The 24,687-nt window shown below is 46.8% G+C and overlaps 1 protein-coding gene across 1 annotated transcript in view; it reads right to left on the reverse strand.

Moving 5' to 3' along the window:
• STK32A (serine/threonine kinase 32A) overlaps positions 1-24,687 on the reverse strand; it is a 151,471-nt gene that overhangs the window by 73,787 nt on the left and 52,997 nt on the right. Inside the window, exon 5 of the mRNA XM_075274726.1 lies at positions 18,278-18,451. Within this exon, the coding sequence (XP_075130827.1) occupies positions 18,278-18,451 (174 nt within the window). The remainder of the gene's footprint in view (positions 1-18,277; positions 18,452-24,687) is intronic.

Consider the following 24,687-nt stretch of genomic DNA (forward strand, 5'->3'; position numbering starts at 1 on the left):
GTTGCGTTTTTAAAAAAATGTATACCGGCAGTGTCACTTTTTCTGCAATATGGAAATGTCATTAAGGGAAATCACCTGCTGAGACTGTAAGGATAAGGCCCCACGTATGGAGCTGCAACCAAAACATAACGTGGGAAAAACCACACAGAAGTGCATTCCACAACACTTTTCACAGAAAGTCTGCAGAGTTTTCCCATGTGGACTTTCTGCTTTTATTATACTTACATGGAAAACGCCAGCGATTCCTTAGGTATAATTGACATGTTGCATTTCTGAACTTTCAGCATGTCCACTGCAGATTTTTTATTTGTAATGTGTGGATGGGATTAACCAGAACCTCATCCACTTTGCAGGTACTGCAAAACGCTCTGGCCATATCATGGCATTTACGCTATGACTGTTTTTTTTTTTAGTTCTGTCACAGACTGTCAATGTATAGGTCATGTCCTATTTTTGAAAAGTTTCACAAATCCTTCCATACACTGAAGTGTATCGGGGATCCATGAAAATGGGTGCAAGACAATCCATGATGGCCATGAAAAATCGATGTTTTTCACAGCCGTTTTGCAACTCTATCGTGTACATCTAGCCTTAATGTTGATGGAGGAATTGATCATATGATCATAACATCATGCCAACTCAAGATCTAATGTGTCTGGCCAGCTTTAGGTCTTATTCACAAATCAGTGTTAAAGTCATAATTGCCAAAAAAATTCTGCAAGATTTTATTGCCCCCTCCCTGGACCCATTGACAACTTATCCGAGGAACACCCATAAACTTCCCACTTTGGAGGGCAATTTTACCCAAACCATGCCCCTTTTTTGATTGGCCATGCCTCTTCCCACCATTTTCCAGGAGTATTGTCAACTATGGATTAACCAATGGAAACTTGCCAGGGGCTAACCTCCTGAAATATACAATTGCAGCACTACATACGTACTAGATTTATGGGTCATTCCACATCAAGTGGACCAGTTTTTAAAATCGTTCCCACTCGACCTTCTCCGATTTTGCTGAAAATTTATAAGGATGTACATGTATGTTTGAAACGAGGTTCTGTAAATTTTTAGGGCCAGATATCAAATACCTGGGGCACTGTTGACCTTTCACTGGAGATGGTCGAGTGGGGAGTACTGGTCCACTTGACATGGAATGACCCTTATACAAATCTCTTCAACATGTGCTACTAGAGAAGAGCGAGTACTATTCGAAACTCCCGTTTCGAATAGCACACACCCATAGGAATAAATGGATGCAGCCAGCACGCAGCAGGTTAAGTGGCTGGCCGCCGGCAAAGTCCGTGTGCCGGCCGCTTCCATTCATTCCTATGGGTGCGTGCTATTCGAAACAGCCTTTTTAAATAGTACTCGCTCATCTCTAGTTGCTACTAAAACAAGAAGCGCAAAGTGACCTGCAAAGTGGGTTTTAAATCTGCAGCATGTCATGACTTTCGCTTGGAGGCTGATTTTGAGGCGGATTTAACGTCAAAATCAGCACCAAAAAACTCTCTGTGCATTGACCCTTAGGAGCTCACTGCCTCTAAACTCAGAATGATGCTGTGCGATCTATTCACACGGTCATGTTCACTCTAGGATTAGGACCAGACTTTTGTTAAGAAAAAAAAAAATCTGAAATTGACCTGAAAAATTGTGTGAAAAATTTAATAAATGTGACCTATTGTGTCTGAAACCTGTAATTCTTCTCTGAAATTTGAGATTGGGTTGCATTTGCTTAATTTATCCAGAATCCTTATCTATAAGACCAAGGAAGCTGATGTGAGTTATAGTATAAAGGCCACATAAACTGCTAAAACCAAATAAAGACAAATATAAATCACCTTCCAATACATGTACAATAACTGATAATACTATACTATAACCGTCATGGGCAATTGACTAACTGGAAAACCTCACCAGGGAGGCTGCAAAACCAGCAGAATTATGTCAATACAGCACATGCAACATGATGAAACCTCTTTGGCACATGTTTAATAGTCTGTAATTATTCCTTCACCCATGGGGTACAAAATAAATGCACTGAGTGACTCGGCTGACGGAGAATCATAGATCAGTTCTGAACAGATGCACAGCCTTTTTAACCCACAAGAGGAATCGAGAAAGCATGTTTACACCAATGTAAATTATACAGCATGGCAGCAGCAATGTGACAAAGCACATGGCCCAATCACATCTGTAGTCCGTCACCCTCTACAATTACCTCTGACTCACTACACACTGCCATACACCAAAATAGTAAAACCATGAATTGTGCTTAGCAAAGTCATATGAAAAGATTGTCATGTGCAATTTGTGATGAGGGCATGTCGGACAAATAGACTGAACCTGCAACGTAATATTTACACTGATTTTAGATGTAGAAAGTGAAAAACTTAAAACAATAAAAGATAATCCGTCAATATAATTCTCAAAAGATTATATTTCAGATTATTATACCGGACTATAAGACGCACTGGACTATAAGACGCACCCAGGTTTCAGAGGAGGAAAATAGGGAAAAAAAATTTTGAAGCAAAAAATGGTAAAATATTTAATATATGGGAGTTGTAGTTTTGCAACAGCTGCAAGGCCACATTGACAGGTGACCCTGCAGCTGTACGGGGACGCATAGAGTGTTTTTTTTTTGTGGGGCCAGCTGTACTTTTTAGTTATACCATTTTGGGGAATATCTATTGCTTAGATCACCTTGTATTGAAAAAAAACCCGGTGGTTTATGATATATATATATATTTTTTTTTTTTTCTAGGGACAGGAGGTGATTTAGAACTTTTATTTATATTTTTAAAGCTTTTTTTTTTTAACTATTTTATTCCCCCCCGGGGGCTTGAACCTGCGGTCACTTGATTGCAAGTCCCATAGACGGCAATACAACTGTATTGCCGTCTATGGGACATTCTGTCTATTAGTATTACGGCTGGTCATAGAGACCAGCCGCAATACTAATATAGCAGTGACAGGCCTGGGAGCCTCATTAGGCTCCCGGCTGTCACCCGAACAGGTCGGCTCCTGCGATATCGCCGCGCAGGAGCCAGCCTGCAACTCTACAGGTACGGGGCCGGTGGGGACCGGCCCCGGGGGAGAAGGGGCCACCGATACTGACCCGGCATCCGCTGTACTAGAGAGGCGGATGCCGGGGAGGGATAGACGCTGGCACAGGTGCCGGGGCCTGAGACATCGCTGCGCTCCTCTGCCCTGCATGAAGTCAGTGGCGGGGGGACGGAGGAGCAGAATAGCATCACTCCTCCCGCTGCTGGCTTCATGCAGGGCAGAGGAGCGCAGCGATGTCTCAGGCCCCGGCGTCTATCCCTTTCCGGCTTCCGCCTCTCTAGTACAGCGGGTGCCAGGCGCCACATTCGGACTACAAGACGCACCCTTCTTTTCCCCCCAAATTTGGGGGAAAAAAAGTGCGTCTTATAGTCCGAAAAATACGGTAATTCATTCTCCAGAAGGTAAAAGCCTGTGGCCACTGCAGTTTCATGGATTCATGTTTGTAGACCTGTAATATATGGCTTTACCATATGCTGTGGAGACTTCCATATACACTCACCGGCCACTTTATTAGGTACACCATGCTAGTAACAGGTTGGACCCCCTTTTGCCTTCAGAACTGCCTCAATTCTTCGTGGCATAGATTCAACAAGGTGCTGGAAGCATTCCTCAGAGATTTTGGTCCATATTGACATGATGGCATCACACAGTTGCCGCAGATTTGTCGGCTGCACATCCATGATGCGAATCTCCCGTTCCACCACATCCCAAAGATGCTCTATTGGATTGAGATCTGGTGACTGTGGAGGCCATTGGAGTACAGTGAACTCATTGTCATGTTCAAGAAACCAGTCTGAGATGATTCCAGCTTTATGACATGGCGCATTATCCTGCTGAAAGTAGCCATCAGATGTTGTGTACATTGTGGTCATAAAGGGATGGACATGGTCAGCAACAATACTCAGGTAGGCTTTGGCGTTGCAACGATGCTCAATTGGTACCAAGGGGCCCAAAGAGTGCCAAGAAAATATTCCCCACACCATGACACCACCACCACCAGCCTGAAGCGTTGATACAAGGCAGGATGGATCCATGCTTTCATGTTGTTGACGCCAAATTCTGACCCTACCATCCGAATGTCACAGCAGAAATCGAGACTCATCAGACCAGGCAACGTTTTTCCAATCTTCAATTGTCCAATTTCGATGAGCTTGTGCAAATTGTAGCCTCAGTTTCCTGTTCTTAGCTGAAAGGAGTGGCACCCGGTGTGGTCTTCTGCTGCTGTAGCCCATCTGCCTCAAAGTTCGACGTACTGTGCGTTCAGAGATGCTCTTCTGGCTACCTTGGTTGTAACGGGTGGCTATTTGAGTCACTGTTGCCTTTCTATCAGCTCGAACCAGTCTGGCCATTCTCCTCTGACCTCTGGCATCAACAACGCATTTCCGCCCACAGAACTGCCGCTTACTGGATGTTTTTTCTTTTTCGGACCATTCTCTGTAAACCCTAGAGATGGTTTTGCATGAAAATCCCAGTAGATCAGCAGTTTCTGAAATACTCAGACCAGCCCTTCTGGCACCAACAACCATGCCACGTTCAAAGGCACTCAAATCACCTTTCTTCCCCATACTGATGCTCGGTTTGAACTGCAGGAGATTGTCTTGACCATGTCTACATGCCTAAATGCACTGAGTTGCCGCCATGTGATTGGCTGATTAGAAATTAAGTGTTAACGAGCAGTTGGACAGGTGTACCTAATAAAGTGGCCGGTGAGTGTAGATCTACAAAAAATGTCATAAAATAATTCTTTAATAGTCCCACAGTGGGGAAATTTCAGTATGTTACAGCAGCATAGTAATACAGATACAGGATAATATACAGTAATATATTACAGAAGTAGACACACATAAACTGAGAAGAGAAGATATACTAGGAGTCCATAGCAGCTAAAGGGGTACAAGGGGCTCCCCAGGACAGAGCTGGCCCTTCTAATCAGCCTGTCAAGTCTATTTCTGTCCCTGGTTGACATACTACACCCCCAGCAGGCCACACCAAAAAAGATGGCTGAGGCAACCACAGATTGAAAAAGGTCCTAAGAAGTGTCCGCTGGACTCCGAAGGCCCTCAGCCTCCTGAGCAGGCAGAGCCTGCTGTGACCCTTTCTGTCATGCTCCAGTGTATGCTGTATTACACTGGTATCTTCATTAAAGGGGTTGGCCACTTTCATACCAATATTGACAAACAAATGTACAATAAAAAGAGATACAATTTCCCAATATACTTTCTGTATCAATTCCTCACGATTTTCTAGATCTCTGCTTGCTGTCATTCATTCTGTTACTTCTAGAGGATAAAACTCTGACCATAGTCATGTGATTTATGGTCCATGGTCAAGTAGCGGCCGGAGCGAGCGCCGCAGGCACCGCTAGCGGAGGCCGGCATGACTGGCCTTGTTAGCGGTGCGGGGAGGGGGAAAAGGTGAGGAGAGGCTTTTGGCTTCACTCACCTTTTCCAAGATGGCGCTGCCCCGCTCCTCCGCGCGGATTTCCGGAAGTGGGGGGGCGGGGCTTGCGTGTCACTTCCGGCGGTTAGCCGGAGAAGCTCCATTCGGCGGGTAGACGCCATTGGAAGCGGTCACCCGTCTTGCCCTGCGCCCTATTTCTTTCCCTGCGCAACAGGAAAGTTTTTTCTCCGGATGTCTTCTGCAGAGGATCTCCTGGGGCAGCTTCGGGCTGCCGCTGGCCCAAATTGGGAGGCATGGCTGCGCTCCCAGGTCGCAGGGATGCTGGGGGGGGGGGCACCCCAGCAGCAGAAGTGTCGGTTAGGCCGCAACGTAGGGCTCGCCCGCCGGCGCGGCTTAGCCCTGATGCAGTGCCCAGGACACGGCGCCGCAGAAGCCCCACCAGGGACGCTCCAGGCCGGTCGCCTCCCTCCTCTGCCTCTGGTGGGAGGTCCAGGCCTGGGAGGAATTCTACCAGGCGGCCGTGTCCAGCGGGGGTTGGGGGTCCTGGTGACGGCTCTGTTGCCAGGCCCGGCCAGCCCCCCTCTTGTCGTCCTTCCTCAACGGTCGTGGCGGCTACCTCCCATGGCGATGCTCCTGTCGGGGAGGGTACCGGGACACAGAGGTCTCTTCCGGATTTTTCCCTGGCGCAGTTTCGAGTGGAAGATGGAGTCGTGGATCGGTCAGCTGGGCCCCCGGCGGTGGGCAATCGGTCGGCGTCCTGTTGCAGCCGCAGCAGGGACATGGGTTCGCTGTTGCTTTTCTCCCCCGATCAAGACCATGATGTGATGGCGCTTCAGGATTCCGGAGTTCCGGCTGGTGGGATCACAGCTCCTGCGCAGCCCGGTGAGTACATGTCCTTGTCCTGTCCTTTTCCACCTATTTTAATGTCTCAGGGGGTGGGTAGTAGGCCCAGCTCTCCGGCGGTGAGAGAGGACCGGGTGGGCTCGGGTGAGGTTCGTGAGCTGTTAGGTAGCGTTCGGGAATTGTTAGCTCGTTGTGGTCAGGCCCCTTCCCCATCCCCCATGCCGGGGTGGTTGCCGGGTTTGTCACCGGCCGTAGTTGCGACGGGGGTGGGTTCCGCTCCGTTTTTGGGGTCGGGTGGGGGGCGGGGGGAGGGTGTCACGGTTTCGGTCCAGACGGATTCTGCGTCGGGTGATGGCATCCGCTTGGACGATAGAGCACGGGGTGAGGTGTATTTATGCTATGAGTGCCCCCTGGGCGCCCATCTTAAGAAAGAGGTCAAGGAGAAGATATGGAAAGACGAATATGTCGAGATCTTCTCATTGCTCCCACTTGCAAAATTTAATTTGGATAAGGGCAAGAGGGAGGACTACAAGAAGGAGGAGGAGGAGAAGCGTCGGTGGCGGTTGATACCGCAAACCTTTTCTAACTGGACGCAGGCGTTTTTGATTTTGGCCAGTGTCATTGGTGAAAAAGCCCCGGACAATTGTTCGGGCCTTTTTTGCTACCAAGATTCTATTGGGGAGGCGTATCGCGTGTACGGCGGCCAATCGTGGCTGCGGTATGACGAACTGTTCCGGCAGCGGAAGGCCGTTCGTCCTTCTATCCGATGGGATCAGAAGGACATCGCTCTTTGGTTGCGGGTAATGGCCCCAGCCCGGTCCGGGCAGCACTTTCCAGGGGGGGCTGGCTCTGCGGCCCCTTCCGGGATCGGTGGTGCCGGCCAGAGTGCCAGTGGCCAGCAGGCCAAGCACGGAGTCTGCTGGCAGTTCAATGAGGGCCAATGCAGATTTGGACAGTCTTGCAAGTTCAAACATGCTTGCTCCCATTGTAACGGCGTGTCCCACGGAGCTTCCCGTTGCTTGCGCAAGTCAAAGGGGAGGTCCAACTCGAGTGGCCAAGGGGGTGACCCCGGTGAGGCTGCGGGAAATGCTCCCCTTTCTAAATAGATATCCAGCCAGGGACATGGCCGCCTTTTTGTTTGAGGGGTTTTTACATGGTTTTGTTATACCCGCTCCCCCTCACCGGGTCCCCTGTTGTAGGCGTAATTTGCAGTCTGCTTATGCGCACCCCGGGGTAGTGTTGGATAAGTTGAATAAGGAAGTTAGTCTGGGTAGGATGGCCGGCCCGTTTTCGTCTCCACCTTTTGAGGATTTGGTTGTTTCGCCTCTGGGGGTGGTGCCGAAAAAGAAGCCCTCTAAGTTCCGCTTGAACCACCATCTGTCACATCCTCGCGGTTCGTCGGTTAACGATGGTATAGATGCGGAGTTGTGCGCGGTTCAATATACGTCGTTTGATGCTGCGGTGTCGTGGGTGCGAAAGTGCGGTTCGGGTGCATTGCTGGCAAAAACCGATATCGAGGCGGCGTTTCGCCTTCTTCCTGTTCACCCCGACAGCATCCCGCTTTTGGGTTGTCGTTGGGGTGAGGGGTACTATGTGGACAGGTGTCTGCCGATGGGTTGCGCTATTTCATGCGCTTACTTTGAGGCTTTTAGTACCTTTTTGGAGTGGGTGGTACGGGATGTTTCAGGCATCTCCTCTATCATCCACTACCTCGATGATTTCCTGTGTGTTGGCCCGGGGGGTTCCGATGCTTGTTCTGTTCTGTTGACTACTGTTCAGTGGGTTGCTAGCAAGTTCGGGGTCCCGCTTTCGCCGGAAAAGACGGAGGGGCCGGCTACTTGCCTAAATTTTTTGGGTATAACGATTGACACCGTGCTGATGGAGTTTCGCTTGCCCCCTGAGAAGCTGGAGGATTTGAAGGCTGCGGTGCTTCGTGCCCGCCACTTGCGTAAGATCCCGCTTCGGGACCTCCAGTCTCTTTTGGGCAAGCTTAACTTCGCGGTTAGAGTTATGCCTATGGGCAGGATTTTTTGCCGACGCCTTGCGTTGGCTATGGCGGGTGTTGCGTCCCCTCATCATTTTGTGCGGCTGACGGCTGAGCACCGGGAGGATCTTGCGGTCTGGTCGCAGTTCCTGGTGCAGTATAATGGCCGGTCCTTAGTTATGTCTGAGGTGGTTGACAGTTTTGACTGCGATCTTTTTACGGATGCAGCCGGGAGTACGGGTTTTGGCGCGTACTTTAAGGGTAGCTGGTGTGCCGAGGCGTGGCCGTCTGACTGGGTTGAGAGGGGGTTGACAGGTAACTTGGCTTTGCTAGAGTTATTTCCCATTATTGTCGCGGTGACTATCTGGGGGGATCTTTTCCGGAATAAAAAGGTGCGGTTTCACTGCGACAATATGGGGGTTGTTATGGCAATCAATAGGATGTCTGCGTCCTCTCCGCCAGTTGTTCGATTGTTGCGTAGGTTGGGTGTTGCGCTGCTTGTGTCTGAATGCGTGGGTGGTGGCTGTGCATGTGCCGGGTGTTGCTAACTCCATTGCTGACTCTCTGTCTCGTTTTCAGTGGGATCGGTTCCGGCAACTGGCTCCAGGGGCAGAGAGTCGGGGTTTGCGGTGTCCGGAGGATTTATGGCGGCTGGTATGACTGCAGCGGCGCACTTGCTGGATGCTGCGTTGGCTCCTTCCACGCGGGCAGCGTATGCGGCGGCTTGGGGCGCCTGGGAGAGGTGTGTGGCTGATTTGGGGGTGGGTCCCTCTGTGGCTGACAGGGTGGGTGCTTTGCTGTGTTTTCTGGGCAGGGTGGCTGAGGAGGGATGGTCTGGGGCTAGGGTACGGCGTTTCATGGCAGGGTTAGCTTATGGGTTGCGAGTGCGTGGTGCATATGATATTACTAAGGTTTTCGTGGTGCGACAGGCTCTGCGGGGTTTCGGGCGTCGGTCAGCGTGGGGTGACACGCGTCGTCCGATCTCTTTTTGTTTGTTAGTCAGGTTGCTGGATGTTTTGGGTCAGGTGTGTGAGTCTGTTTTCGAGGCGTCTCTTTTCCGTTTGGCGTTTACCTGGGCTTTTTACAGGGCCTTGCGTGTGAGTGAACTGGTGGCGCCGAGCACACGTTGTGTGGGAGGGTTGTTAGCTAGGGATGTGTTCCTGGAGCCGTGCTGGGTTGTTTTTTGGGTCCGGCGTTCAAAAACCGACCAAATGGGTCGTGGGCGCCGGGTAGTTTTGGGGTCTAATAGTTCTACGACGGCGTGTCCTGTTGGGTGTTTGCGGGCCTTCTGGGGTTTCCTCCCTCCTCGTTCGGGCTCCTTGTTGTGCCATGCAGACGGCTCCTCTTTGTCTAGGTACCAGTTTACGGCGGTCCTGCGCCGCTCTCTGTCCGCCCTGGGCCTGGACGCTGGGACTTTTGCTCCTCACTCGTTCAGAATTGGGGCGGCCACGGAGGCGGCGGGGCGGGGCTTGTCTGAATCGCAGGTCCGGGTTATTGGGCGGTGGGAGTCTTCGCGTTGCAATCTCTATGTGCGCCCCCACTTGCTCTGATGCAGCATTTTTCCTGTTTTTTTGTTGTTCTGCCTTTGTTTGTCCCTTGCTGTAATTTTTCGATGGCTTTGCCTATGCCCCCCTTTTTCTGTTTTTGTTTCTGCAGGTAGTCCGGTTCCATTGGTTTGGATTTTCGGCCATTCTTACGTGTATCGGGGTGCTGAGCGTGCTGACATTCGTCCCAATGGCAGGCAGCTTGGTCTTAGTAGGGATGTGGCGGTGATCCAGTGGCTCGGTTTTAGAGGTATGGTTTGGAAGCGGGTGTTGGCTGAGTTCCATCATTTTGTGCGACTGGATCGTCCCCCGGACATTGTGCTGTTCCATGTTGGGGGCCCGCCCTTTTCGTGAACTGATTAGGGACGTTAAGAATGACTTGTTGCGCTTATGGGTACAGTTTCCGGGCTTGATAGTGGTGTGGTCGGATATTGTGCCTCGTAAGACTTGGCGGACTGCGCGCTCAGTGGAAAGACTCGATAAAGCGCGGATCAAGGTTAATTGTGCTATTTCTAGTTTTTTGGCCCGCAACGGGGGCCTCACCGTGCGGCATCTTGACCTGGAGTATGGGCAGGGGGAGTTTTGGTTGCGGGATGGGGTACATCTCAATGGCGTCGGTACTGATATCTGGGCTCTTGGCCTTCAGGAGGGAGTGGAGAGGGCTGTAGCGCTGTGGAGGGCGTCGCACCCTTAAGGTGGTCAAGGGTGCTAGCTGTGGCGGGTGGGGGGTCCTTGGAGGTGAAGAAAAGTCTGTGGTGGGGGAAGTCTGTGTGGTGGCTACCCCCTCTCAGCACAAGCTGTTAATAGTTATGGTGGCGGGTGGTCTGGCGCATGGCAGGTATCTCACTACTTTGAGAACCTACATTAATTGGTTGGCCAGGTTCGGTGTCGCTGAGCTGGGGGGGTAACGGCTGGTGGCAAGTAAATTATATTATCTGGCCATAACTTATAGTTGGGGCGCCAGGCCAGTGTGTTAGTTAGCTCCAAGGGCCTTCCGCTCGGGTTATTAGTGTTATATAGGTTTTACTGTTTTTTATAGTTGGGTTATCTAATATGTTTTATTTATGTATGTTTGTTAATAAACTGGCTGCTGTGGCCAAATTATCCAAAATTACAGCCTCAGTGTGTTTTGTGTTGGGGCTGGATGGGTCACGCAGTGGTGGGTTGGGGAGGGGGAGGGGGTGGGGGTGATAGCTATGGGGTCCCTCTACGAGTTAGGGATATGTTAGGGGGGGGGAGGCACTCCCCCCCCACCCCCCTTTTTTTATAACCCTGGAGCACCAGTCTACATATCGCAGTCATGTGATGAGTACACAGGTGCCGCTTGTTACAGTCACAGCACAGTAATCAGACATCTGCCTGGCAATCAGCTGTGCACCTCTGTGCTCATCACATGACCATGGTCAGATTTTTATCCTCTAGAAGTAAGAGAATGAATGACAGCAAGCAGAGATCTAGAAAATCGTGAGGAATTGATGCATAAAGTATATTGGGAAATTGTATCTCTTTTTATTGTACATTTGTTTGTCAATATTGGTCTGAAAGTGGCCAACCCCTTTAAGGCATCATATGGTATATGATACACCATAAAGGATACGATTTTAGCTGCAGGCTGGACCTTAGGCCGGTTGCAGACGACTGTGGCCATGTTCAGTGTGCTATCTGTGTATTTCACTGCAAGCACACTGACCCATTAATTGCAATGTGCCCCTACATGCGAACATGAATACCATGGTCACATGTGTGGGCCTAAAGGTCCTATTCCTGTCCTGTTTTGTGGCCCTTGCTTCCATGGCTCCTGTTCATTTAATGAAAGGAGCCACGGAAGTATGGTCCCTGCATGGTCTTCACACGGGTACATCCCCCCGTGTACCGCCTGTGCTTTTAATTCAAGGCTGGCCGGTTGCAACACGGTTGTTTGCAACCGGCCTTAAAGTTGGCCACACACATGTTTATGCAAGTCTCCCAATTTTCCTCTGTCAGCTAAGGGTCCATTTACACGGAGGAAAATGGTGAGGAATTTGGTGTGGAATTTCAGTGCTGAAAAAAAGCCTCTCATTGACTTCAATGTGTCCCTTACTCTGCTAGCAAACGAGGCGAGGATTTTGGTCAGAATCCACATGGAAAAAATGCCTCCCCATAGAGTTCTATGGGTTTCAATAGCTTTTTTTTGTCCACTAGTGGAAGAAAAGCTTCCTTCAGGCAGATTCCACTTGCAAAAACCGACGCAGTCAATGGGAGGCGGAAAATCCACGTGGAGTTAGCAAAAACCCGAGAAAACTACCATTTTTTTTCAAGGTCCATACACTGTGCAGGAGGAAAAAAACATTCCTAATTTCTGAAGGAGATTTTTTCCTCACCAAAAACTCTGTGAATGGACCCTTAGTGCCCATAGCTCTGTTGGTAAGGCTGGCAAAAATGCATGTTCCTAAGGCACACAGGACCAAAGACTGCTTATAAAACTGCCCTAGGAAGCTTCGCTCTTAATAAATTTCCCCCCAGTGTTTGCATTTTGGTTACTGCTGGGAAATATTGGTGTCGGAGACTTGTAATGCATGTGAATGTGCTGGTAAGAAAGCATTAAATCGCCTGTCACTCTTCACTAACCTAAAGCATGACATGACATTAACATCTGTATAAAACTGCCAGCCTGGAACTGACTGATATAGACTAATCGTCATGTCATTTATAGGGAAACAATTCATTTCTGGAACATCAGCTTCTGCATGAATGATTCTAGCAGGCAACCAAGTATTCGACAGTCCCCAAAGACTTCCCTCTACTCCTAATGATTCCTATTACAAAGTGCTTATTTATTCACAATTGTTTTATTTTTCTTGCCGATTATGTCCATGTTTGGATCATGGCTCATCTTTCAGCTAAGACTTCATTATACTATGCACATCATCACGGGTCAGAAAGCAAAATGAGACTATGCTCCTGAATACGCTAAAAGTTCTGTTCGGATTGGTGTCATGGCTTCTGTTATCAAAATGATGACACCATAATGGGTCTGTCAGGTTCCTTTGGCTTTCTGACAGCCCTATATAAATAGACCTTAGGGGCTCATGTACACTGGTTGGGAGCTGTACAGCCTCCGAGTACTGTTGGGCTAACCCTGTCGAACTGCGTGTGTACATAGGAGCTTTCCAATATAAGTAATGCCTGTATTGTAACTTTTCTCTGTACATAAGAAGCCCAACAGAATATGCCACAATATTTTTGAATGGATTTATTCATGAGTAGAGATGAGCGAACAGTGTTCTATCGAACACATGTTCGATCGGATATCAGGGTGTTCGCAATGTTCGAATCGAATCGAACACCACGTGGTAAAGTGCGCCAAAATTCGATTCCCCTCCCACCTTCCCTGGCGCCTTTTTTGCACCAATAACAGCGCAGGGGAGGTGGGACAGGAACTACGACACTGGGGGCATTGAAAAAAATTGGAAAAAGTCATTGGCTGCCGAAATCAGGTGACCTCCATTTTAGACGAATAGTGGATTTCAAATCCGGGTCATATGAGAATGTGAACTTTGTGACTATGAGACAGGGATAGCTGTACAGGCAGGGATAGCTAGGGATAACCTTTATTTAGGGGGGAATGTTATTAAAAATAACTTTTTGGGGCTCTATCGGGTGTGTAATTGTGATTTTTGTGAGATAAACTTTTTCCCATAGGGATGCATTGGCCAGCGCTGATTGGCCGAATTCCGTACTCTGGCCAATCAGTGCTGGCCAATGCATTCTATTAGCTTGATGAAGCAGAGTGTGCACAAGGGTTCAAGCGCACCCTCGGCTCTGATGTAGCAGAGCCGAGGCTGCACAAGGGTTCAAGCGCACCCTCGGCTCTGATGTAGGAGAGCCGAGGGTGCACTTGAACCCTTGTGCACCCTCAGCTCTGCTACATCAGAGCCGAGGGTGCGCTTGAACCCTTGTGCACACTCTGCTTCATCAAGCTAATAGAATGCATTGGCCAGCGCTGATTGGCCAATGTATTCTATTAGCCTGATGAAGTAGAGCTGAATGTGTGTGCTAAGCACACACATTCAGCTCTACTTCATCGGGCTAATAGAATGCATTGGCCAGCGCTGATTGGCCAGAGTACGGAACTCGACCAATCAGCGCTGGCTCTGCTGGAGGAGGCGGAGTCTAAGATCGCTCCACACCAGTCTCCATTCAGGTCCGACCTTAGACTCCGCCTCCTCCGGCAGAGCCAGCGCTGATTGGCCGAAGGCTGGCCAATGCATTCCTATGCGAATGCAGAGACTTAGCAGTGCTGAGTCAGTTTTGCTCAACTACACATCTGATGCACACTCGGCACTGCTACATCAGATGTAGCAATCTGATGTAGCAGAGCCGAGGGTGCACTAGAACCCCTGTGCAAACTCAGTTCACGCTAATAGAATGCATTGGCCAGCGCTGATTGGCCAATGCATTCTATTAGCCCGATGAAGTAGAGCTGAATGTGTGTGCTAAGCACACACATTCAGCACTGCTTCATCAAGCCAATACAATGCATTAGCCAGTGCTGATTGGCCAGAGTACGGAATTCGGCCAATCAGCGCTGGCTCTGCTGGAGGAGGCGGAGTCTAAGGTCGGACCTGAATGGAGACTGGTGTGGAGCGATCTTAGACTCCGCCTCCTCCAGCAGAGCCAGCGCTGATTGGTCGAGTTCCGTACTCTGGCCAATCAGCGCTGGCCAATGCATTCTATTAGCCCGATGAAGTAGAGCTGAATGTGTGTGCTTAGCACACACATTCAGCTCTACTTCATCAGGCTAATAGAATACATTGGCCAATCAACGCTGGCCAATGCATTCTATTAGCTTGATGAAGCAGAGTGTGCACAAGGGTTCAAGCGCACCCTCGGCTCTGATGTAGCAGAGCCAAGGCTGCACAAGGGTTCAAGTGCACCCTCGGCTCTCCTACATCAGAGCCGAGGGTGCGCTTGAACCCTTGTGCAGCCTCGGCTCTGCTACATCAGAGCCGAGGGTGCGCTTGAACCCTTGTGCACACTCTGCTTCATCAAGCTAATAGAATGCATTGGCCAGCACTGATTGGCCAGAGTACGGAATTCGGCCAATCAGCGCTGGCCAATGCATTCTATTAGCCCGATGAAGTAGAGCTGAATGTGTGTGCTAAGCACACACATTCAGCACTGCTTCATCACGCCAATACAATGCATTAGCCAGTGCTGATTGGCCAGAGTACGGAATTCGGCCAATCAGCGCTGGCTCTGCTGGAGGAGGCGGAGTCTAAGATCGCTCCACACCAGTCTCCATTCAGGTCCGACCTTAGACTCCGCCTCCTCCAGCAGAGCCAGCGCTGATTGGCCGAATTCCGTACTCTGGCCAATCAGCACTGGCTAATGCATTGTATTGGCTTGATGAAGCAGTGCTGAATGTGTATGCTTAGCACACACATTCAGCTCTACTTCATCGGGCTAATAGAATGCATTGGCCAATCAGCGCTGGCCAATGCATTCTATTAGCGTGAACTGAGTTTGCACAGGGGTTCTAGTGCACCCTCGGCTCTGCTACATCAGATTGCTACATCTGATGTAGCAGTGCCGAGTGTGCATCAGATGTGTAGTTGAGCAAAACTGACTCAGCACTGCTAAGTCTGCATTCGCATAGGAATGCATTGGCTAGCCTTCGGCCAATCAGCGCTGGCTCTGCCGGAGGAGGCGGAGTCTAAGGTCGGACCTGAATGGAGACTGGTGTGGAGCGACCTTAGACTCCGCCTCCTCCAGCAGAGCCAGCGCTGATTGGCCGAATTCCGTACTCTGGCCAATCAGCACTGGCTAATGCATTGTATTGGCTTGATGAAGCAGTGCTGAATGTGTGTGCTTAGCACACACATTCAGCTCTACTTCATCGGGCTAATAGAATGCATTGGCCAGCGCTGATTGGCCGAATTCCGTACTCTGGCCAATCAGCACTGGCTAATGCATTGTATTGTCGTGATGAAGCAGTGCTGAATGAGTGTGCTTAGCACACACATTCAGCTCTACTTCATCGGGCTAATAGAATGCATTGGCCAATCAGCGCTGGCCAATGCATTCTATTAGCGTGAACTGAGTTTGCACAGGGGTTCTAGTGCACCCTCGGCTCTGCTACATCAGATTGCTACATCTGATGTAGCAGTGCCGAGTGTGCATCAGATGTGTAGTTGAGCAAAACTGACTCAGCACTGCTAAGTCTGCATTCGCATAGGAATGCATTGGCCAGCCTTCGGCCAATCAGCGCTGGCTCTGCCGGAGGAGGCGGAGTCTAAGGTCGGACCTGAATGGAGACTGGTGTGGAGCTATCTTAGACTCCGCCTCCTCCAGCAGAGCCAGCGCTGATTGGTCGAGTTCCGTACTCTGGCCAATCAGCACTGGCCAATGCATTTCTATGGGGAAAAGTTAGCTTGCGAAAATCGCAAACTGACAGGGATTTCCATGAAATAAAGTGACTTTTATGCCCCCAGACATGCTTCCCCTGCTGTCCCAGTGTCATTCCAGGGTGTTGGTATCATTTCCTGGGGTGTCATAGTGGACTTGGTGACCCTCCAGACACGAATTTGGGTTTCCCCCTTAACGAGTTTATGTTCCCCATAGACTATAATGGGGTTCGAAACCCATTCGAACACTCGAACAGTGAGCGGCTGTTCGAATCGAATTTCGAACCTCGAACATTTTAGTGTTCGCTCATCTCTATTCATGAGTTGTAACTGTGTCCCATGTTCTTCTTGTAAATACACCTCTGTGTCCTCTCTCTCTGCGTTCGGTGGCTTGGAAATTTAAAAAGGTTTTTAACAGGAAAATCCCCATGCTGGTCATGGTGAGCTTTTGTTTACAGTGATGTACAGATGTGTCCAAACGTAAAGGGGTTGTCCAGGCCTTTTGTTTTTAGGGCCTAACCTTAGGGTAGGCTATGAATATCTGGTCGGTGGGGGAACTATGGCTGGTGCCACGAGGTGAGACCAGTGCTTGTTACTGTACAGCAAATTGAGGAGGAAACAGCTTCATATCCTGTATATTGGCCGGGTGCTATTATTGTAGTGTTGGCCCCCACCATTCGGCTATTGATAGGATTGGATAGACCATTAAAAAAATCCTGGACATCCGATTTACCCCATTAACTGCACATTAACTTCAGGTGATCAGTTTAGGTTTCCTATCACGGACAACATCCTGCTGGAGCACGAGATTTTTTATTTTAGATGTTATGCCATAGTACCCCCATGTGGTGGGGTTTTACCGGGTTTAATATTAGTATTTTTCACTGGAGCACGTTTGGAGATTCCCTGATAATCTCCATGTACAGTTTGTTAACCTTTTCACAATTCTGTCATAAATCAATCTATACGTTATAAGTTATTGCAGACAAACCAGCAATATAAACAGGTTCAGACAATAGTCTGATAGTCTGAAGCCTATTGGGATACTAAACATTATTCCAATATATACTGTATAGGAAAACAAACCTATTGTTTACTTATTACACTATATCCTCATTCACAATCAGCCAAACCAAGCATAAGGAATGACTTGGAGATGAGAGAAAAATAAGAGAAAAATAAGAGAAAAATCTACTAAACAGGTGATCTAATGCCCATTTCCTTCTTTCCAGTGTTAAGGCTGAGCCCCACGTTATGGAAACACAGCTTTTTTTGTTGATTTTTTTTTCAGCCAAAGACAAGAATGGCTACAGAAGGAATGGGAAATATATAGGAAGTTCTTATACTTCTACTTTCTGCTCGATCCACTACTGGCTTTGGCTTAAAAAACCGCAGCAATATCTACAACTAGAGATGAGCGAGTAGTATTCGATCGAATACCTCGCCGCCATATAAATGCACGTAAGTGGCCGATCAACAAGGGGTTAAGCGCATTGAATATTCGATGAGCTTAACCCCTTGTTGATCGTCCGCTTACACGCATTCTTATGGCGGCGAGGTATTCGATCGAATACTACTCGCTTGTCTCTATCTACAACCAAAGAAACTGCGTTTCCGCAATGTGGGGATTCAGCCTTACACTGGGTGAACAAACTCACTAGACTAAATATAACAATGGAGGATCTTAATCAGAGAAAACATCCAGCAGGTGAAATTTTACAATTGATCATTTGACCTGTGATATACCATGTTTGAAATTTTGGTCAAATAAAAAATCTTTCGCACTAATGAAAGATTTTTGAACCAGAATGAATTCTTCAAAGGCCGTTGTAACAATGTCCCCCAAAAAAGAGTCTTTGTCCCAATTTGTATGACCAGTTGAAACAATTGTGGCAACAATATAGGCAAGGATGTCTACGGCTTTGTCAGCAGAAGGACTTTCACCAGTTTTACTCTGAGCCTACTTCTATCTAATGTGTATGACCACCTTGCAAGTAGGTTCATATATATATAGAAAACTGGAACCTGCATGGAAATAGGAATAATAGACTTACCGATGAATGATATTTTTGCTCTGTAAGTAGTCAAGTGCCATAGCTATTTCGCAGATGAAGAGTTTAACCGAGGCCTCAGTGAAGCGAACATTTTGCTGAAGATGGTACCTAAGGTCACCACCAAGTAGGAGATCCACAACCATAAACATATCCTCTTCATCTTGAAATGAATACCTAAAATATGAAATATGCAAAAATATTAACTATGAGGAATTATGTCCTTAAGAAAAAAAAAAAAAAAAGAAAAAAGAAATACCTCCTGATCTTGATGGATTTACTGTACATTATATTATTCTCTAAGAATTGTAACATGGAAATAATTTCCATATAAACATCTGCAAACTATGACAAATTATTCAGTACAGTTCAGAGAATAATTCTATAAGACTCTTCTTACATTTCTAGAAAGCGTTCGGGATTTGATAGATTCAATTTTAACTGATCCATTTTAACAGATCTGTTTTCGATGGGTGCAACCAAACATAATCTGAAGCCTTCCATTTGCATCCTTCATACCATTTAAGTGGTGGCGAAAAAAAGAAACAAGCTTCTTTCTATCAGGTGTCAGCACGCAAAGAAAACAGACACCTGACGGAAAGCATGTAAAGTGATGGCAAGAAATACCCATCGCAATGAATGGCCACTTTAAAGTTACTATAAATTTACATTTTTCAGCTCTTAAAAATGTAAAGATTGGTGGATGTGTGAACAAAGAAATTCAATCAGAGACATGTGGGGTACAATATAGGCTCATAGACTTCCATGGTTGTCATAGTACAACTTTAAACAACTAATGTATTATACAGTTGCCACATGGCCAAGTACCCAAGACCTTTTGGCTGAGGCCCCACATTGTGGAAATGTAGCGTTTTTTTGTTGCAGATTTTGCAGAAGAAGATTAAGCAGAAGTTAGAAGTATAAGTACTTTGCATATATTTTCCATTCCTCTTGTAGCCATTTATGGCTTTGGCTTAAAAAAAAAAAAGCTGCATTTTTGCAAAGTGGGGCCTTAACTTTACAGACTGACTGAAAACCCTTTTAAGATGTATGCCCTACAAGGTTAAAGAGAACCGGTCACTTGGAACATTACATGACCAATTGGTTCTTATGGACCAGTGGTTGAGTGTCTCAAAAATCCTTATAGAAGGACTGTCTGGACTGTTTTTTTGTTGTTGTTGTTTTTTTGTTTTTGTTTTTTTAATATATGTTATATATTTTTTTTATACTTAAAGGGGTTGCCCAGGATAAACTAAGAAATAACACATAAACAAAATCCCCTCTGAAGAGACCCCAGAATATAATAATTGTTCATGTGTGTCCACAGTGGGACATAATACTGTGTACTGGGTCCAGTATGGGGACATAATACTGTGTATGGGGGCCAGTATGAGGACATAATACTGTGTACGGGGGCCACTATGGGGACATAATACTGTGTACTGGGGCCAGTATGGGGACATAATACTGTGTACTGGGGCCAGTATGGGGACATAATACTGTGTACTGGGGCCACTACGGGGACATAATACTGTGTACTGGGGCCACTATGGGGACATAATACTGTGTACTGGGGCCACTATGGGGACATAATACTGTGTACTGGGGCCACTATGGGGACATAATACTGTGTACTGGGGCCATTATGGGGTATTATAGTGTGTGCAGAAATGCGCGCAGGGTGTGTGGGGGGGCACCTCAGGGGTCAGTTGGTCGAGGTCTTCAGCGTCAGACAGGGAGGGGAGGGGGGCATGACAAAAGTTCGCCACGGGGCCCCGCCATTTCTAGTTACGTCACTGGGTATACGGGTGTATTTATTAACCCATTGCTAGCACTAACAGACCTTTCTGAAAAAAAGATGTTCTACCCAGAAAACCTCTTTTAACTAGATATGTGTCTGATAATTTTCAATGCCACATGTGCATATCAGCACAGAAGCCGCAGTACACCAGTTATACGATGCAATTGCCAGAAATTGGGCACGTGCGCACAGAAGCTAACAATGGACTGCCCTTACTTCACTGCAAGACTAAATGATTGTTGTTAGTTTTTTTTTTTTTTTTCACAAGGCAAAATGTATATAAGTGTTAAACCATTAGTCCATAAAGACTGGTGGTTTAATGTCCCAAATTTAGGTGAAAGGTTCCCTTTAATTTTGACTGCCAAATATGTGCCGACGACAATGGTTTTAGGAAAGTCTAGTTTTTTTAAATTACATTTATTTTGTAGTGCTTTCATTTTCACATTTTTTAACAACTATAGAAATAATGTTTCACCTTCAAAATTACTGTGGAAAACAATTTAACACTTCATTATTTTTCATCTTCACCTTGAGACGCAAAGAAATTTCGCCTTAAGGGATCAACTTTGGGAGACGCAATGCACAATTCACAAATGCCGGAATGAAACAATGTTTATTTAAATAGGGTCAAAAGGTAACAGAAAAAGCCAGATTAAAGGAAGAGTGTGATACTACAGAGAACTACAGTCATCTCAGAGGTATGCAATGAAGGTAAACACATTACACAGCTCAATGTGCAGCAATATAATCAGAACTGATAATAACTAATAAGCCTCTAGAAAGATGTACAAGATGTACGGGTTCAACATCTTCTCTGTCACATAACAGACAACAGTATGATAAATGGTAGTGGCTTAAAGAAGACCTTTCATGGGCCGGGGCACAGGCAGTTCTATATACTGCTGGAAAGCCGACAGTGTCGGCTTTCCCGATCTGTTCCCCGGGTAAAGAGCTATCGGTCCCGGTACCGTAGCCCTTTACAGTCAGAAGGACATTCCTGATAGTCAGTTAGGTACGTCCTTCTCCACAGCAGCGCCTATCGCGCTGTACAGTGTGAGCGGGGAGGAACGCCCCACCCTCTGCTCACAGTGCTCGTCCATAGACCGGGAAAGCCGACAGTGCACTGAATTCAGCGCACTGTCGGCTTTCCAGCAGTATATAGAACTGCCTGTGCCGCGGACCATGAAAGGTCCTCTTTAAATACCGGGGTAGCAGTGGTAGCTGCTGCCACAGGGCCTGGGACATTAGGGGGCTCGGTGGCCCCTGATGATTTTTTTAAACATTTTTGATAGGCCTTTACATGCTGGAGTATCCCCAGTAAGTGACGGGTCCTATTTGCTTACCGATCCCCACTCCTGCTCACTGCCACCTGCACTCCATTGGAATACCAAGACGTTGTTCAGACATGTCACCAAACACGATAACTGAATGGGTGTCTCATGTTACAAACCAGCTCAACTCATTGATCTGCATAAGTTTTTCCTTTTTTCTCCATTAACCCTCGGATCCATTGAGATTAATAGTTTTGCACACTTTTTACCACATCATTAATTATGTAACATGTATTCTGTGCAATTCTTGCATTTACCTTTCTATAACAGTGCAATATGATAAGGCTGTTTCTGGTAATAGGGTCAGTGTATGAAGGGAAATGGAGAATTTTTATCCTGTGTAAAAGCTACATAGGTAACTTGCAGCATGGTGGCGGTGCACTCCACCATGTAGACAGGTCTACACATGGCTACATTATTTAGCACATCAAAATGTATGTAATACACAATACCTTTAACAAACAGATGGATCCAAATGTAAAGTGCATATTTACATATTATCCTAATAATATTATAAATGATGTTTGTTCCTCAATCACGCAAAAATGGCTGAACGGATTTGGATGAAATTTAGCACATAGATAGTTTGTAATCTCGGTTAACACATAGGCTACTTTTTATCCCGGTAAATGACATGGCTTCACAACTGTTATGTTCACATACTATATTAAACTGCTCTTGCAGCAGCTTATCTCAGATTCTGATAAAGCCAGGTCTCTTTATGTAAACACTCAGCTAACCCTCAGTGGATTCTGTACCTGTATTTGCATATTATCTGATCTGCTCCAGGCAACATACTGACACACTGGAAGGGAAAACACCTTTAATCCAAATTATCAGTTTGCTACTTTGAGACATCTAATTCTAAATCTAAATTTGAGACATCTAAATCTAATTTGTCGAAAAATTCTACAACAATGAGAGCTATGAAGGTAGACAGAAGTCAACAGACACCAACAGCACGCTCATTATATGGCGTCCCAAAGAGCTGCTGAGATGCCAGAACAATCACAGGCACAGCACAAGGAATAAGCTTAGCAGCATTCCAGCTTGACAGCAGCCAAAACACTGGAGCTGGAGAATTATCAATGCCAACAACACGCTCATTATATGGCTTCCCAGCGAGCTGCTGAGATGCCAAAACAATCATGGGCATAGCATGAGGAATGAGTTCAGCAGCAGGACAGCTTAAGAGCTGCCTAAATGCCGGAGAAGGCCAACCATCGATGGCAACAATTTCCTGAATATAGGTGGATCATTGACGCCAACAACACGCAGGTGAAGTCACGGGCAGAGGCTAGTACAATATAAATGTAAATTTTGCATAATTCAATATTACAAGAGAAATTGTATCAGAAAAAAAATTACTTTCTCCACTTATCAGACTCATTTCCGTCTTCCCCTCCTTCACTCTCTTTGAATTCACTGGAAAATCTTTCTTATGAGAGGAGACAAACCATCCCTCATTGAGGGATCAGCAGCCAATAGAAGTCTTAGAAGAGGTGGGGGAAGGAAAAGTTAAACTAAACTGCAGAGGGATAAAGAAGAAAACACAGAAATGTTCCTGCTAGCAAGTAAGTGCTTTACTGTCTTGCTAGATTCGCATCTCAACTGCTCAGAACTGCTTTACAATGGCCTTCATGCTGCTGAAGCTTTTGAGTGTGAGCCATAGAGCAATAGCGATGTAGGACATGCATTTTCCTGAGTATGTAGTATCTCAGAAGGCTCAGTACTAAAGGATTTAAAAAGTATTTTACTATGTGCTTGCACTTTAACATGTAGTAGTTTGATGCGTTTTTGCCTGATAACTGGACTGAACCAATGTGGTAGGAGATCCCCTGACTTAAACAGTCCAGTCTTCCTCCCTCCTAGAATGAGGAAAAGGCAGTCTAGTCTTCCTCTTTGCTAGGAAAAGAAGGTTAAAAGGATTCTCTGGGCAGAAATTTTTTTAAAAAAGGTTAGTGCTAGTGATGGGTTAATAAGTACACCCATATACCTTTAGCAGTGTTTGGAGTGATTTCTGGGTGTCTCTGTTTGCTGCTGGCGTTCCCCTGCTTTGTTTACAGGTGTTAGCTTCCTGCTGTGCAACTTTCTGTGTAGCTTCTACACTAGTTCCCTCTCACTCAGCCCCCTCCTCCTCCATTACAAAACCCTACAAAACCCTCTGTCTCACTAAGCCTAGCCCCTTCCACCCTTACTGTCGCAGTAGGCCTAGCCACTCACACTCTCACTGTCTCACTAAGCCTAGCCACTCACACTCTCACTGACTAGCAAACCCGCCCATTATTATCCCCTCCCAGCCTCCCTATCTCACTAACTCTATCAACCCCGCCCATTACTAGCCCCTCCCACCCTCCCCCATCTCCCTAGCTAACCTATACCACTCACTGCTAGAGGACAGGAAGGAACCATTCCCGGACACAGGAAGACTTGGCAAATATTGATGGGGTTAGGGGAGGGGAAGACTGATGTTTCGGAAGTGGAGAAATAGAATGTCACTGTATTATCAGAAAGTGTCCCTGTGTTGGTCACATGACCTCTCCATAGATGTGGGTAATTAAAGATTTATTTTTTTTTTAATTTGAGTTAAATTAGAAGTTAGGTGGGGGAGGGAGTTAAGTTTAGGGGTTAATTATCAGTTTATCCTGGATAACCCCTTTAATGTGTTAGCTGGATTGATTTGGTTACACTTACTCAGTCTGTCAGTGTCGGGACAAGTATCAATATCACAATCAAAAAGGAAGTAAGCTTTAGTTTTGCTCACTTTCTGGAACAGAGACTGAAGGGAGTTTTTTGATGGACTTCACAGCTACAACTGGAACCCATGAGCCCCTGGCCATGTTCGGCATCCTTTAGAACACGGATTGAGTAATTGTAGATATTTTGTGGTTTTTGTGGAAGAGAAAAGAGCATACTCCTTGAAGAGTCTGTCTAAAGTAGATAGACACTGACTGATCCTAGGAGAACCCTGAGCATTGGAAACTTTTTTAGGGGGGATTGCATTTTATTCACACTTTTTGAGAATTAAGGTTGGATAATAACTAGCAGAAATAACTCAACATTTGGCTCCGTCTCACATATGTGCTGTTTGTTGAAAAGCAGTTACACTAACTTCTCAACGTATTATTCTAGAAAACAAGAGAAGCGACTGCAGTGTCGGTCACGTAGCGCTCGGCTTTAGGAGCAGGTGTGTAAGGCTCATACATATTAATCTTGTGTCCCCAAGTGCCAAACTTAGACTCCACTCTAGAACTGTCCTTTGAGAAATATCATTCAGTAGG

Source organism: Leptodactylus fuscus, chromosome 5 (genome assembly GCF_031893055.1).
Source record: "Leptodactylus fuscus isolate aLepFus1 chromosome 5, aLepFus1.hap2, whole genome shotgun sequence".
Taxonomy (NCBI): Eukaryota; Metazoa; Chordata; class Amphibia; order Anura; family Leptodactylidae; genus Leptodactylus; species Leptodactylus fuscus.